We start from the raw sequence: 15,046 nt of genomic DNA, 5'->3' as shown, positions 1-15,046 counted from the left end.
CTGTCAGAGCTACTTATGCACTAGAAGGGCGTATTACTCTGCTACAGAGATCAAAGCATGACGGAGAGCTGTAGCACTGCATTAAGTTGATTTACATTGCCTCTCAGACTCTTCTTCAAGCATAGATGGCATGTTCTCCACCCAAAAAGTGAAGTGTAGACACATTACTATGTTTTAAATTACTGTGGTTTAAAACTTACTCTTTCTTTTCATCCAAAATTCTGAGAAATCCATCCAGAAGAGTGATGGAGAGAGGTTACCTTTATGGGGTGCTGTGGATTTGTTGGGGTTGGGGTGTGTGTATTTGAATTCATGATGTGAAGCTGGGCTTTGTACATAAGTACAAAGTACACAACGCAGCAGTCTAGAACAAAACCTCAGAGAATGATGATCACTAAAATGCTTTGTAAGGACTGATTTTTTTTTTTTTCCCAGAAAAAAAGACTCTGCAGAAATTGTTCTTGGGATAAACATATGATATATCAAATCATGGCATGCAACAGCTCACTTCTTCATGCGTGCTGCAAGTATTGGACAAAATGTATACAGAAAAGGGTGGGGGAAAGGAAAATGTTTTAAGCTAAGGTATTAAACTATGCATAATACAGAATGTGAACAAGAATGTGTAATACATAAATTGTAATTAAGCATTTAATTTGTCTAAGAAAATGACATAATCTTCCATTGCACAACAAAATTACCATATTAAAGAAAATTATTCCTCTTTAACAGAACAGATTCTCATGGTTGATTCTTTGTGTGAGTTTTTAAAGAAGGGATACAATTCTTCTGAGAATGCACAGTCTGTAAATGTGAACATCACACATGTGTCAGTAACATTGAAAAAAGTCAAAGTTTTCTCATCGCAATTAAGGTAAAATCCAACTTTCCTGGGATTTTTCTGCACCGCTAGCCATGTCCATGGATCAGTTCTTGCCCAGTAATCTTTAGAACACAAGCCCAGAGCCCAGAATCCTTCTTTAGGTGACAGAGAAATTATTCCTTTCCTTGGAGCGGATTTTTTTGGCTACTCCAATGTCCCAGTCATTGCTTTTTTCAATATCCACCTCCCAGTAATGCTTCCCAGAGGAGAAACCTTCTGAGCCCAGCACACAGACAGATGAATAAAAACTCTCTTCATTTTGAGTCACTTTCTGGACCTGTGATTTATGCGTAAAATTCTTCTTGTCCACAGCATTAGACAAGTTGGGATGGGCTGTGTCCCCATCAACCTTGATGTCATCTCCAATGAATAGATATTTGGGGCTTTATTAACGTCCTCTAAAGCAAATATGCAAGAAGAGAAGGAAACTGGACTGTACTGCATTATATTCTGAAAATCTCCCTACAATTGGTCTAGAAAAACCTCTAAGCCTGGAAAGAAGGAGGTCTGCATTCAGACATATAAATTACATTTTAACTTTCAAGTATTTCACTTGACAGTGAAATATCTCCATATCACTGGAATAAAAGGCATTTGTAGACTCACAATCCAGTCCATGCTCAGCACTGCTTCTGTAGTATTCACAAATTGACTCCAAGTTGGGAAATCTCAGACTGAGTCTAAGGTTAAACCATGCAGGTCATCCTTGGTCAGCACCCCAGCATTTGCAGGGACACAGAAAGTGTCCCTTTGTGACACTCAGGGAAATAAATTTCAGCCTCATTGAATGAATTTCTCAGGCAGGGATGGATACAAATGAACAGGTTGGGTGAATTTTCCCTAATCCTCCGAAGGGAGGACAGAATGCACTTTCTGGTGAATTTCTGGGTCCGTACAACCGTGGCAGCTTTGTTCAACAGTGGCTGGGCAGAAAAGGATAGTGAAGAAGATGTGTCAGGCAGAGAGTCTACTATACAAGCCAAACTTCTGAGAAGTCAAATCAGATGAGTAAATATTAAATATTTGCCAGGGCAGACTCAGCTGAACTTGTTTTTATGTATGAGAGATGAAAAGACGACCCAGCAGAGTAGGATCATGAAGTCCTGAGATGTGAGCTTAAAGGATTAGCTCAAAGATAGGCATCTGTATGTGAAAAACATAAAGTTTTGGATGAATGTCTGAGCATGTGAACAGAGATGTGAGATGTGCACCTGGAACTGAGTGCAGGAAAGGCTTTGAAGCTCCAGGAGTTCAAGTTAGAAGCTCTAAATTCATTGTTCTGTCAAACAAGAACCATTCCTTCCTATCTTTAGACTTTCCTTTTAACTAGTTTTAGGGGACTTAAGAGACAATAATGACTTACCAATTTCTTTCCTCTGATTCACTGCAAACGAGATAAAAGCACAGAAAGAAAACATTACGATGGATTAGACATCAGTACTTGTTAGCACTACAGGATGACTCTGGATACAGATAACTCTATTAATACCAAAGTTCAGCCATATCCTGAAATGCCATATTTTAACCCCCTATTTCTGGAGTCACCATAGGTTTCCATGCAGGCAGAGCTACATGACATTCACAGCCATTCCTAAATGGGGTCTTGTTCTTCTTATGTATACACGGAGGACCTTTTCCAACTAGAAAGGCTGGGAGGCACAAGTGATAAGAGGCAATCTTTTACACATCAGAGGGCAAGAGACATAAAAATATAGCCACGTGATTAAAGCTGGAGGTAACTAAAGGACGTGGGAAGAATACAGCATCTATATACAGGACCATTTGAGCTACTGTGAGTTATTCCCATGGATTAGGTTTGGCTTCATAATGGAAAAAGCTTTCTGAAGATTCAGGTGACATATTTCCAAGGAACATGGAGAGCAAAGTATATACAACTTCCAGTGACAATAAACATGAAGGCATGTAGACAACCAGAAAGAATCATCATCCTCTGAATGAAGTTTCTCTGCCAAATCACCATGGGCAGCAAGAGAAGAAGACACCAAGTCAGAGCAAGAACCACAACTTACAAAGAGTTCACTCTGGGACATTCTGCCCGAGGAAGCAACAAAAAAACCTGGCACGGTGGATGATTTGGAGCTGCATCTCACAAGCCTCTGACTCTGGCAGGGATCTCTTCAATACCCCATCATCAACCACTTTCCCACCAGGCTCCAGAGATGCTTGGTGGCCCAGGATTTCCAGCCCCATCAGCACCATCATGGCCTTCCCTCAACATACCCTTCCCTTACTCTCCTGCCAGCAACAAGGCCTCCACCAGCCAGAAGACCACAAGCAACATTCTGTGAAGACCCCCAAACCTCACAATTAGCTGGCTCACATGGCCTCCAGAAAGACAGCAACACTCACCAATCTCCTTCTTCAGGTTCTCTGAAAGAAGAAGGGAGAAAGGGAGGACATCTTGCTTAGCACTCCATCTCAAGTCCAAAAAAGACAAGGGAAAAGTATGGGTCTTATTTGGAAAGGCAGAATTGGCCTCTGCTAACACTTGTCCCCAACCAGGACACCCCGAAAGCAGAGGCATGGTGCAGCGCACTGCACACAGTAACCCTTCTCTACAAGAGCATGACATCACTCATGCTCACACTGCAGGCTCTCCCGGCTATCTCGTGGGGTGACTTGCTCTCCACTGTCCCACCCTGACACTACACCCCACGATCTGCTTGCAGACACGGACCCCAGGGACTCAGCAACACTCACCAGTCTCCTTCTGGTTTTCTGTAAGAAAAGAGGGGGAAGAATGAACACCTTGCTTAGCACGCCAGCTCCAAGAAAGAGAGGGAGAAAATCATTCACCGGGGACCATGGGAGTGGCAGGAGTAGCAAAGCCCTTGTGTCTCATAGCACCGTTGCCATTGGGATCTGCAAGGAGGTCTTGCCCCAGGAGTTCTCAACCAGGAACAACGGAGGACAGGAGTGCAGCACATCCCTCTGTCAGAGAGCATGCGTACTGGCCTCCTGGCACTCTTTGGAGACAGAGACAGCCCACGCTCCCTGCTTGGCTGCCCGTGCTGCACCACTCCCACTGTGGCCGTTCTCGGCACAGCATAGGAAGTCTTCAGCAAGGCACACTTGACCTCTGCAAACAGCCACCCCCAGCCAGGGCTCCCCTGGGCACTGAGCCGTGGTGGCAGTGCGCTGCTTGTACTCACCCTTCTCTGCAATACGTGCTGTCATGTGTTGCAAATGGATCTCTTCTGTAAATGAGGGGTAGGAAGAAAGGAGAGCAATCAGCACTGAACGGGCAGAAGATGCTGCCAGCAGGGAGGACCGGGGATCCCTCAGCTCTGGGAACAGCAACATGCAGTCCCCATACTTGTTGAGACCCGGTGCCCTCCCACACACTCCCTACACCTTACAGCCATGCCCCTGCCTGGCACAGACTCCCTGCATGGCTGCCCCCTCTGCCAGCGTCACAGCCACAAGCCCTTGTTGGCATGTCCAATGCTGAGGGACACAGCACCACCCCTTGGCCAGCATCCAGCAAGCCAGAAGCTGGAGTTCCCCCACCACAGCCTCCCTGCAACTTCTCTGTGGCTCACACAGGGCATTCAACCCAGCAGCTTCCTGCTTTCCAGGGGACAGTGTTCCCTTTACCCAGGGATGGATTCTGTCTCTTGGGCCACCACTTCTGACTGTGGGGCCCACATCTGACTGTGGGGCACTGCCTCAGCAAAGCCCAAGCCAGGGAGTACCTGCTGCCATTTTGAGCCTTGGGCACTGGCAGGGTCACTCGACAGGGCACTTGGGTAGCACTTGGCATTGCTGGAGCATCCATCCTCAACCACCCCAAGACTTCTATCCCAGTGGGGAAGACATGTGGGCAAGCAGAAAGACTCACCATTCCTTGCACGCAGTTCCTCTGCCGAGTCACCATGGTCACAGGAGAAGAAGACATCAAGTCAGAGCAAGACCCACAAGGTCCTTGCAAGCCAGTCCATTCTGGGACTGCCCACCCCAGGCAGGGATGAAAAACCCCTCTGCCATAGTAGATGGTTCACGCTCCTTGGAGTCAAGCCTCACACGCCTCCACTTGGGATTATTGCCACCGAGCACAAACAGCCACATCCCTACCATGACTGAGGGCTGGTCAGGGACGCAGGCTCTCCACCCCATCAGCCACAACGTGGCATTGCCTCAACATATCTTTCCCTCATGCTCCTGCCTCCACCAAAGCCTCCACCAGCTGGGACACCACCAACCACCTTCCATGGCAACTCCAAATCTCACTCAGTGCAATGGCCATGGCTGCCACTAGAGTTCCTTTCCCCAGGGACCTTTGGTGGAAGAAATCAGAGGGAAAGCAGGGAGAGGTTGCCTCCAACCCAGCTGTCTCTCAGCATTCCCGACACCACTCATGCTCACACTGCAGGCTCTCCCGGCTATCTCATGGGGCCAGGGGTGACTTGCTCTCCACTGTCCCACCCTGATACCACACCTGACGATCTGCTTGCAGACATGGACTGCAGGGACTCAGTGACACTCACCAATCACAGCCACATGCCCTTGTTGGCATGTCCAGTGCTGAGGGACACAGCGCCACCCCTTGGCCAGCATCCAGCAAGCCAGAAGCTGGAGTTCCCCCACCACAGCCTCCCTGAAACTTCTTTGTGGCTCACACAGGGCATTCAACCTGGCAGCTTCCTGCTTTCCAGGGGACAGTGTTCCCTTTACCCAGGGATGGATTCTGTCTCTTGGGCGACCACTTCTCCACTTGACTCAGCAGCAAGGACTCAGAGCCTTCACAATGGAGTCCGGTAAGCAACAGGGCCCCCCCAGCCATGAGAACATCTCGCCAGCCCTGCCGAATGCACGCTCAGCCGGGGGAACAGCCACGGACCTCAGGAACAGAACAACCATTGCACTGTCAGCTCTCCACTAATGAGCTTGCACCATGGGCAGGCAAGGAGACTAAACCCCAAATATCCACATTTATTAATCTGATTCCGAGAGTGTGCTGAATGGCAAAGACGCCATAAGTAGTAACTCCACAGAAGCTATTGGGCAATCCCTCAAAAAAGGAAAGATTAAAAGCCAGCCCACAAGTGGCTGTGGGACTGATTCTTCAATGCCAAGAACTGTGTAATGGGATCTCTGGCATGGAGAAATAGCTTACCTCCTAAAATATTGAGAACAAGGAGGCAGACAATCCAGGACAAGTTACTGTTTCCTGTAAAATGGAGAAAAAGCAATTAAAAAACCTGACATCAATTTTCTTGCTCTGTAGCACACACATACACAGAGTGGCCACTGAGTCACATAATCTGCACTATTTGGACATGGTCAGCAGAAGAACACTATCAGCAAAATAATTGTTCTGGAAATAAGATGAGGAACTCAAGAAGTCCTAAAGAAAGTTGAAATGTAACAGTGATAGCTGCATTTTAAATTCACTTCCTTGTGTCCAAAAATTATCCACATATAGACACTGAAAACCGCATTTGACATAAACTGAGAAGTATGATTTTTTTTTTTCTTCCTTGTGATTTTTTTTATTATTTTTGGTCTTCACAATTCGTCTCCATTTTTATTCAAGAGGCCACTATCTCTGAAGTGAGCAATATTGTTCTAAGTGATACCATTAAAATACTTTAGCTTAAGACAAGTTACCCAGAGAGATTGTGGAGTCTTGCTCTCTGGAGATATTCAAAACCTGCCTGGATGTGATCGTGTGCAATCTGCTCTGGGTGAACCTGCTTTATCAGAGGGGCTGGACTAGATGATCTCCAGAGATGCCTTCCAACCTCTAATGTTCTGTGATTCTGTGACCTTCAAAGCTTACACAGAGAAGCAATTTCAGAGCAAAGCTCCTTAGCCTTGCTGCTCAACACCACCTTTAAGGCATAATAACCCTCTAATAGCCTAATGCCAAAGTCTTTCCTTACTGGTACAAATCTCAGCAGCTGACAGTCAGAGACCTGCCAGAAAAACTTGTCTGCCAGCATCGAGAAATAGATGTTCATGCTGAGAAACAAGCTACTATGCACTTAGCTCAGGAGTCCACTGTGTTCCTGGCTTCCTGGGGTCAGCAGATGCTCTTCCCATTTCAGCCACAGTCCTAATAGTGAGCTGCTGTGACTGCAGATTCATTGGCTTCCTGAAAGTATTGCGCATAGACTCCTCTTAGGCAAAAATCTCATTCCCTAACTATTGTACCTGTTAGTCTTTATAGTATGAAATTGTATCAACTTTCTTTAGATACATGCAGTTTACACTGTAAGCTGAATAGTCAAGCTTTAGTAAGCATGACTGAAGGGGCCCAGCTCATTGCAAGGAGGACAGCCCCACTGGGAGAGAAGGACCTTTGTTTCTCAGAATCTTAAAGCTGTCAACGAAGGATAAAGGATACCCCTGGACTACCAAGATAATGTGAGCATCCCAGCCCCTCTAACATCTCTGTGAAAACCTCTGGTGTTGTAGATAAGTAACTGTAGCAAGACCAACTCCAGGGACATCTAGATCAATAAAGAAGCAGATGGATGATGACACCATGGAATTACCATTGCTTTGCAGACAGTAGCGTGTGTGTGTTAAGTAGCAATTAGTCAAATCATGTTGTAACTGAACACTTGAAAGGTATAAGAACCATGTGTAAAACCACATTTGTGTCTCCCAATTTATCTGGGACGCCTCATGGACATGAATAAAAGAATTACACTTCCAGTTCTATACTTTGCGTCCTAGCCTCTCTCCTCAATTGGCATGGGCCAGTTGTGAATTTTCATGACACTCCCAAATGGATTCAACTATTGAGTGTTGCAGAAAACTAAGTGAAATAATTCACAGCATTAGGCCTAGCCTTCTCATTAGTGGAGGATGATGCATTACCCGAGTGAAAAGAGAGTAGCTTTGCTTGCTCAGTGAATGCCAAAATATATCATATAAATCTCAGTTGCTGCATACCTGACTGTTGAGCAATTTGTGGACTGCGTTCCCTATCAGTGGTCACAAAAGAAGGTGGCGGTTGTCCACAGGGTATCTCAATGGAGCTCTCTATTGCAAAAATATTGTCCATCTCCTGTAGAATGCTCGTCTGGGCCAGTGAGGATAGATCTTCTCCTTCGTGATTAACCCACATCACTTTGGGCTTTTCATAGGAACCTCTTATTCTGCCCTTGTATGTACAAGTGCTTGAGTGTGGCACAATGATTTCATTCATGGAACCTGTAACAGAGGCAATTTAACACCACCACATCTGGCACAGGACAGAAATACCAAGTATGCCATGAAAGAGATCTCAGAGAACAACTGCACCTTTGTTGTTGTTTCATCTGTAATCAAAACCATCTGGGTTTTGAGCATTTCTTTTTTAATAATTCCACACTTGAAAGAGTTGTATGAGTTTTCTGTGTATAAGAGTGAAACTGCTGAAATAAATGAAAACAGACAGGACTGTGTACAAGAAGCTCTCCTAAACTGTAAGTGATACAGCCTGTCACTTCAGGTGAGAAGGTAAAAGACCGAAGTGATGCTAAAGAGATAACAATACTCAGGTTCAGACTGTTAAAAATAAGGGAAAGCTATGAGCTCCTTAAGCTATGGCTGAACTCAGCCCAAAGAGGCAGAGCACTGAGAAGATCACTCTCAGCACTTTTCTGGATCATCATTTCATGGTGTTCTCCTGGAGATGCCACAAGGGCAACCCAAACCTCCATCGCCCAACAGCAAAGATTTGTCCTGAAGGGTAAGATTCTGCAGGTTGCTTGGGGTTCAGGGAAGGTGCTGAGATCTGTACAATTTCAGCCAATTCTAGCAATAGCAGAGAGGTCTGAGGGGTCCCTCAACAAAGTAAGTGCAGGTGCAAAACTGTGACCTACCTGATCGGCTTATCTTGGCTTTGATGAGTTCGACTACACACACTACATCTACATTATCACAAGGCACCATGATGGTGCTTTGCACTGTGAAATGGTCTCTCTCACTCCAGGTTATATTGGTCTTGGCCTCCACATTTACTGTGTCTCCTCCATAGTTCATCCAAATTACTTCAGGCTTTGGGTACCATTGTTTTGACTTACATGTGTAGCGACACATACTCTCCTCTTGCAGATCCCTGTCCAAAGTTGGCTTATACCCAATTGCTGTAACAGAGTAAGTCAATGAATATGAAAAAGAGTTAGAGTTATGGCAAAGCAACAACAACAAAATAAACCAACAAAACTCAGAAAGCCTCAGTATCTTTCTCTAAAAATTCATACCTCGCACACCTGGTCAGATCAGAGGGACCATTTACCTGGACTCCAACAATGGTGAGCACTAGAGCATCTTACCACAGAGATAAAGTGAACCCCAGTGAGCCTGGATGATCAAAGGTCAGGAAGACCATCTGGGAGTTTGCAAAATAGATGATCACTTTCCACATGACTGAGAGGGATATGATACAGGTCCATAAAAAAGGAATGGTGTAGAGAGGAAGAAGAGCAAGGATTTGTTCCCTGTCTTGTCCAATATCAAAACAGGAGGCATCAAGTCAGCCTAGCACATCATAGGTTCAAAAGAAAAGAAATTAAAAGGGCCTTCAGACATGCCATTGATCTGTGGAATAGACTGATGCCAGATTTGTGGATACTAGATGTTTCCATGCACTCAGACTAAGCTTCAGATTGTGACTTGTCCAACAGGAGGTCGGATCTGATAAGGTGCCTTTGGGAAGTACTTTCAGGTTTGCATTTGGGATAGGTCTTCTGAGAGGGGGAGATTTCTAATGAGGAGAGTAAAGGGGTCTTTATCATATCATTATGTGTACTGCACATCAGTGACAACCCTCCCTAAGAGCTCTGAGTAATTACAGAATCATAGAATGGTTTGAATTGGAAGGGACCTTAAAGACCACCTAGTGCCAACCCCCCTGCCATGGGCAGGAGCACCCTCCACTAGACCACGTTGCCCAAAGCCCCATCCAAACACTTCCAGGAATGGGGCATCCAAAACCTCTCTGGGCAACCTGTTCCAATGCCTCACCAACCTCACAGGGAAGAATTTCTTCCTAATATCTAATCTCCATGTACCCTCCTTCATCTTAAAACCATTACCCCTTGTCCTGTCACTACTTGCCCTTGTAAACAGTCCCTCTCCAGCTTTCCTGTAGGCCCCCTTCAGGTACTGGAAGACTGCAATAAGGTCTCCCTGGAGCCTTCTCTTCTCCAAAGTGGTAAGTGGTTGAGTCACCATCCCTGGAGGTATTTAAAACATGCGTAAATATGATGCTTAGGGACATGGTTTAGTGGTTGGACTTGGCAGTGCTGGGTTAACGGTTGGACTTGATGATCTTAAAGGTCTTCTCCAACCAAAACAATCCTATGATTCTATGATTCACATTTTTTAAATTTCTAATACTTTTCTGGGATCTGAATGTTTTCTTCTTTTTTATCTGAATGTTTTCTTCTCTTTCCACTTTGGACTTCTAGTTGTTTTTTTCATTACAGAAGGCAAAACATCCCTAACTGTAGAGGCAGAACATTCATAATCCCAGAAGAGAAAACAACTATAAGTTCTTTATACAGGCATATTCAGCACCTATATAGGGATTTATATAGGGATATTCAGCATCTTAATGCAGTTCCCCATTGCACTGTTTCCCACATGGTAAGCTACGTGCCCTGTTCCCCTCAGTTCCCACCCTTCAGCTATTCAGGATTGAAGCAAGACTTTCCGTGTACTTCCTGCGTCTTTGTTTATTTCCCCATTTCTCCAAGTGACCCTTAAGTGTTATGGAGTCCTGCTTTCCTGGAGATGGCTAAACACTTGCCCCTCAGGGGGAATTAGTGAATGAATTCTTCATTTTGCTTTGATTGCATGCACAGCTTTTGCTTTACCTATTAAACTGTCTTTATCTCAACCCACAATTTTTTGTACTTTTACCCTTCCAGTTGTCTCCTCCATCCCACTGGGGCAGGAAGTGAACAAGCAGCTGTGTGATGCTTAGCTGCTTGCTGCGGTTAAACCATAACAAGGTCTCAGCTGTCCAGCAAGGAATAGGCAGAGCCGTACAGTCACAATGGGAAGTGAACTCAGCACGGTCATAGCAGGTTGCATTTCACTCTGAAAATCTCCCTGCTTACCTGTAACATTAAGGTGAGTCATAGCCTCCTGTGTGATGACGCTGCTGTTCACAGCACAAACATATGCACCCTCATCAGCTACTTGCACTTGACGGATAACCAGAAGAAATGCTCTTCTCTGCCAGTGTCCTGCAACCCTCCGCTGTTCTGCATCCTGGCGCTGCTCCACCACCCCCCCCAGGCTGGAGGAAGAGCACAGTGGAGCATCCCTCCCCTTTTCCAATTTGTACCAAAGCACGCTCACGTTAGAGGGGACATTGTCTGACAGCTGGCAGGACAGAGTCACTTGCTCTCCAACAAGGACAACTGATGGTTCTATGCTGATGGTGATAGGCACTTCATCTGCAAAGAAGAGGTGGGAGCAAATGCATTGGTTTTCCCCATGAGTGTAATCTTTCCATAGAGGGAAGAAAGTCACATGTGTTAGCTGAGCTCTGGGTTAAAGTCTCATAGTCCCTCCTCCAGGCACAGACATGCTTTAATTACCAATTTTCCTGGTTTTATATATACAGTTGCATTACATACTCATGAAACATAGTCATGGGTATTGTGGGCAGTGATTTATTCAGGAAGACAATAGGCACACTTGTGCAAGGACTGCAAAACAACTCTTCCCGAGCTAGGAGCAAGTTACCACACATGAAGCGCAAAGATCTGTGTGATGTTCTATGCACTCTGCAAATTTACAACCTGCAAAGCAATCTGCACAGGCCCTGGCTCCGTGACCCAGGAGAGACTGAAAATGCCTCCCTCATGTGTTGTAAGTGAATACACCTACGCTGCTTCCCTGAAATAGCTGACGCTCCAGAGCAGGACTGGGATGTCTCACATCACTAAGATGGCTGATGTTATCCCAAACTTGGGCTTGGAGATGTCAGACACCACATACATATATATATATACACATACAATGCATTTGTTCGTTTAGCAACTATGAACTGAAGTGCAGGCATGATATCTTAGGATAACTGGCTAACTGGATATAGTAGGGAGTTTCTTACCTGTAAGCCACTTTCCAATTAAAATACATGTTGGAAGAACAAAGAACAGGACTAGTAAAAGCTTCCTTTCTGAGCGCTTATTCCATATATCCTCTAAAAATGTCATGTGGGTCAAGTCAAATTCCTTCTATTTCCCTGGGAAATGGATAATGCACTGTGAAAATGAGAAAGAATTTCTGAGAGGAATGAAAAAGAAGAGAATGAATCATGCTAAAGACAGAAATACAAAGGCAGCACCTGGCTCTGCCTGCTGTGTTCAGGTCCTGTGGGACTGTGTCATGTTGGTGGGGTCACCCACAGCTTCTGGCTCCTTTCTCTGAGGGAAAAGCTGCCCATTTCTGTTCCCTGACAGTCCCTGTTCTTGGGCACAGGAATATCTGACTTCAAACTGATTTGAGTGTCAAACCAGAAGTCCAGGATGCCCACTGCCAGCCCTGTATGCATATCACTAGGCTCTCATGCAATGAATCTTTTTGGATGTTTATAGGAAACTGGGCTGTGCTTCATACTTCCCAGCCTACTTTGATTCTGTGTGTCACTTGGGTAAGAACACTATCCTGGACAAGGATGTGACAATCACAGAAAATCCTGCTTTTGCTTCATTACAGACAAGCAGGTGTGGTCCTCATGCATAAATGAGAGAGAATGGAAGTGACTGCCTGGTCTGGTTCTCACGCGGTCTCCTTGGAAACTTTTTCAGGGTCTCATCTTGGAAGGCTTGAGAAAAGCAATGTATTCCACAGAAGTGCAACACTGCAGCTCATCTGTGCCCAGTCAATTGTGACTTTACTGCCACCAGCCATTGTCTTCTGTCTTTTACAGTTCCTCACACAGCCTGGCTAAATCAATCAGCACACCCCATTCCTTATCTCTATGGCTGCATTATCTTAAGTCCCAACAAGTTTGTACTCTTGCCCTCTTAGCAGACAACATTGCTGAACTGCTGAAGGGCAGAAAAAGTGTTGGTCGGTAGGGCGATAAAACTGGAGGAACTATTAATGCTCTAAGAAAGCACCTGGGGAACACACCATGACTTGCAAGGGTCTAGAATTTACTCTAAATGCACAGACTTTAAGAGGGAGGCACTGCAAGCACAGTCCCAGAAAACACCACACATCATACTAATCACCTGAAAGGCAGGTTAGAGGACTATGAGGCATCCCCAGGGATGTCCCCTCCCTTTGCTTTACTGAATTCAAGAGTCACGCTGAGCTGCTTGGTACAAAAGCTGAACTACATATCAAAATGTACAATTACCAACAATCTGATTATCAACTGGCATTTATCTTTTATCTTTTTATTTATCTTTTCATAATAGTGTATTTGAAGGACAGAGAATTAACATCCATGTCTAAAGAATTCAACATTTTGAATGAATGAAAACAGCAAAACGTATATCTGGCTGTCACTGTTCCATGCATTTGCATTCTTCTTCTACAACCCTTAATTCCCTGCTATGCTAAATATTTATACCTATATAACAAAGATAATTTTAATAGATATTTACCATTCTAAAGGAGAGGATGTTACATTTTCAATCAATCACATCAGAAGAAGATTATATATATCAACAAAGTATTAGTTCAATGATATAAAGTAACTAAAACTACAGTACAAATCTCAAAACAGTACCTGATTAACTAACACAAATATTCATAGGCTTAGTTATTAAAGTAGTCCTTCCTTACTAACTCTAAGATATCCTCCACCTTATTCTTTCTCATTCATTAATCCTCAGATATAACTTGTGAAGTAGCAAATGGAATATAACTGCCCCAAAGACATCTAGAATATATTATTTTGCTGTTTTCATTGTGCATCCTTTCTAGCATAAAAAAGTCTTGTGCCCTTACCTTTTGGAAGGAGTGTCTTGGCTAGAGATTTTAAAAAATACAGGAAGGAACAAGATGACTCAAGTTACCACTGAAGTAGGAGGAGCAATTCTGCACTACCGGGAAAATGATAAGAAATGGCTTTCACGTGTTGGTGAACTCCAGAAGTCTGATAGAAGATCATAAGTAAATATAAGAGACTTGTTTTCTGGGTGTATTGGGTGTCTGCAGCCAGGTTGGTAGCAAGGTGGCTGCAAGGGTGGTCTGTGTGGTAAAATGTGAGGGGCTGCTCCCATGTTAAACACAGCTGATTCAAGGTGGCTGCAAAATTTACCTTCCCCAGGCCAAAGCTGAGCCAATCAATGAAGTTGGTGACATCTCTGAGAAGACATGTTTATGACATGTTTTATGACAAGACCAAATCTTTAAACACCTCCTCCCACCCCTCCCTCCTTCCTGGGCTCAACCTTACTCCCAATTTTTACCTACTCCCCCTCCAGCAGCACAGGGGGACAAGTCATAGGGGTTGTGGTCAGTTCATCACACATCGTTTCTGCTGCTCCTTCATCCTCACGGGGAGGACTCCTCACACTCTTCCCCTGCTCCAGCATGGGGTCCCTCTCATGTGAAACAGTCCTCCACCAGCTTCTCCAATATGACTCCTTCCCACGGGCTGCAGTTCTTCACCAACTGCTCCAGTGTGAGTCTTTCCCATGGGATGCAGACCTTCGGGAGCAAACTGCTCCAGCATGGGTCCCCCACGGGGTCACAAGTCCTGCCAGCAAACCTGCTCCAGCGTAGGCTCCTCTCTCCATGGGTCCACAGGTCCTGCCAGGAACTTGCTCCAGCACAGGCTTCCCATGGCATCACGGCCTCCTTCAGGTGCCTCCACCTGCTCCGGCGTGGGGTCCTCTATGGGCTGCAGGTGGAATCTCTACACCCCCTCATCCTTCCTCCATGGGCTGCAGGGGGACAGCCTGCCTCACCATGGCCTTCACCATGGGCTGCAGGTGGAATCTCTACACCCCCTCATCCTTCCTCCATGGGCTGCAGGGGGACAGCCTGCCTCACCATGGCCTTCACCACGGGCTGCAGGTGGAATCTCTACACCCCCTCATCCTTCCTCCATGGGCTGCAGGGGGACAGCCTGCCTCACCATGGCCTTCACCACGGGCTGCAGGGGGATCTCTGCTCTGGCGCCTGGAGCACCTCCTGCCCCTCCTTCTTCACTGACCTTGGTGTCTGCAG

At 45.5% G+C, this 15,046-nt stretch overlaps 1 protein-coding gene across 1 annotated transcript; it reads right to left on the bottom strand.

Moving 5' to 3' along the window:
- Positions 1–684: 684 nt before the first annotated feature.
- On the bottom strand, positions 685–13,834 carry LOC129198803 (butyrophilin subfamily 1 member A1-like). The gene is given in 10 exon segments (XM_054808406.1): positions 685–1,024; positions 1,026–1,266; positions 3,136–3,274; positions 3,605–3,622; positions 6,021–6,074; positions 7,808–8,068; positions 8,722–8,985; positions 10,966–11,307; positions 11,967–12,120; positions 13,820–13,834. Coding segments are annotated over 9 exon segments (1,734 nt in total). The 5' UTR covers positions 12,073–12,120; positions 13,820–13,834; the 3' UTR covers positions 685–715.
- Positions 13,835–15,046: the final 1,212 nt, after the last annotated feature.

The sequence above is a fragment of the Grus americana genome, chromosome 36 (genome assembly GCF_028858705.1).
Source record: "Grus americana isolate bGruAme1 chromosome 36, bGruAme1.mat, whole genome shotgun sequence".
Classification (NCBI taxonomy): Eukaryota; Metazoa; Chordata; class Aves; order Gruiformes; family Gruidae; genus Grus; species Grus americana.
The sequence above is the reverse complement of the archived record's forward strand: the minus strand, read 5'-3'. Positions and strand labels throughout refer to the sequence as shown.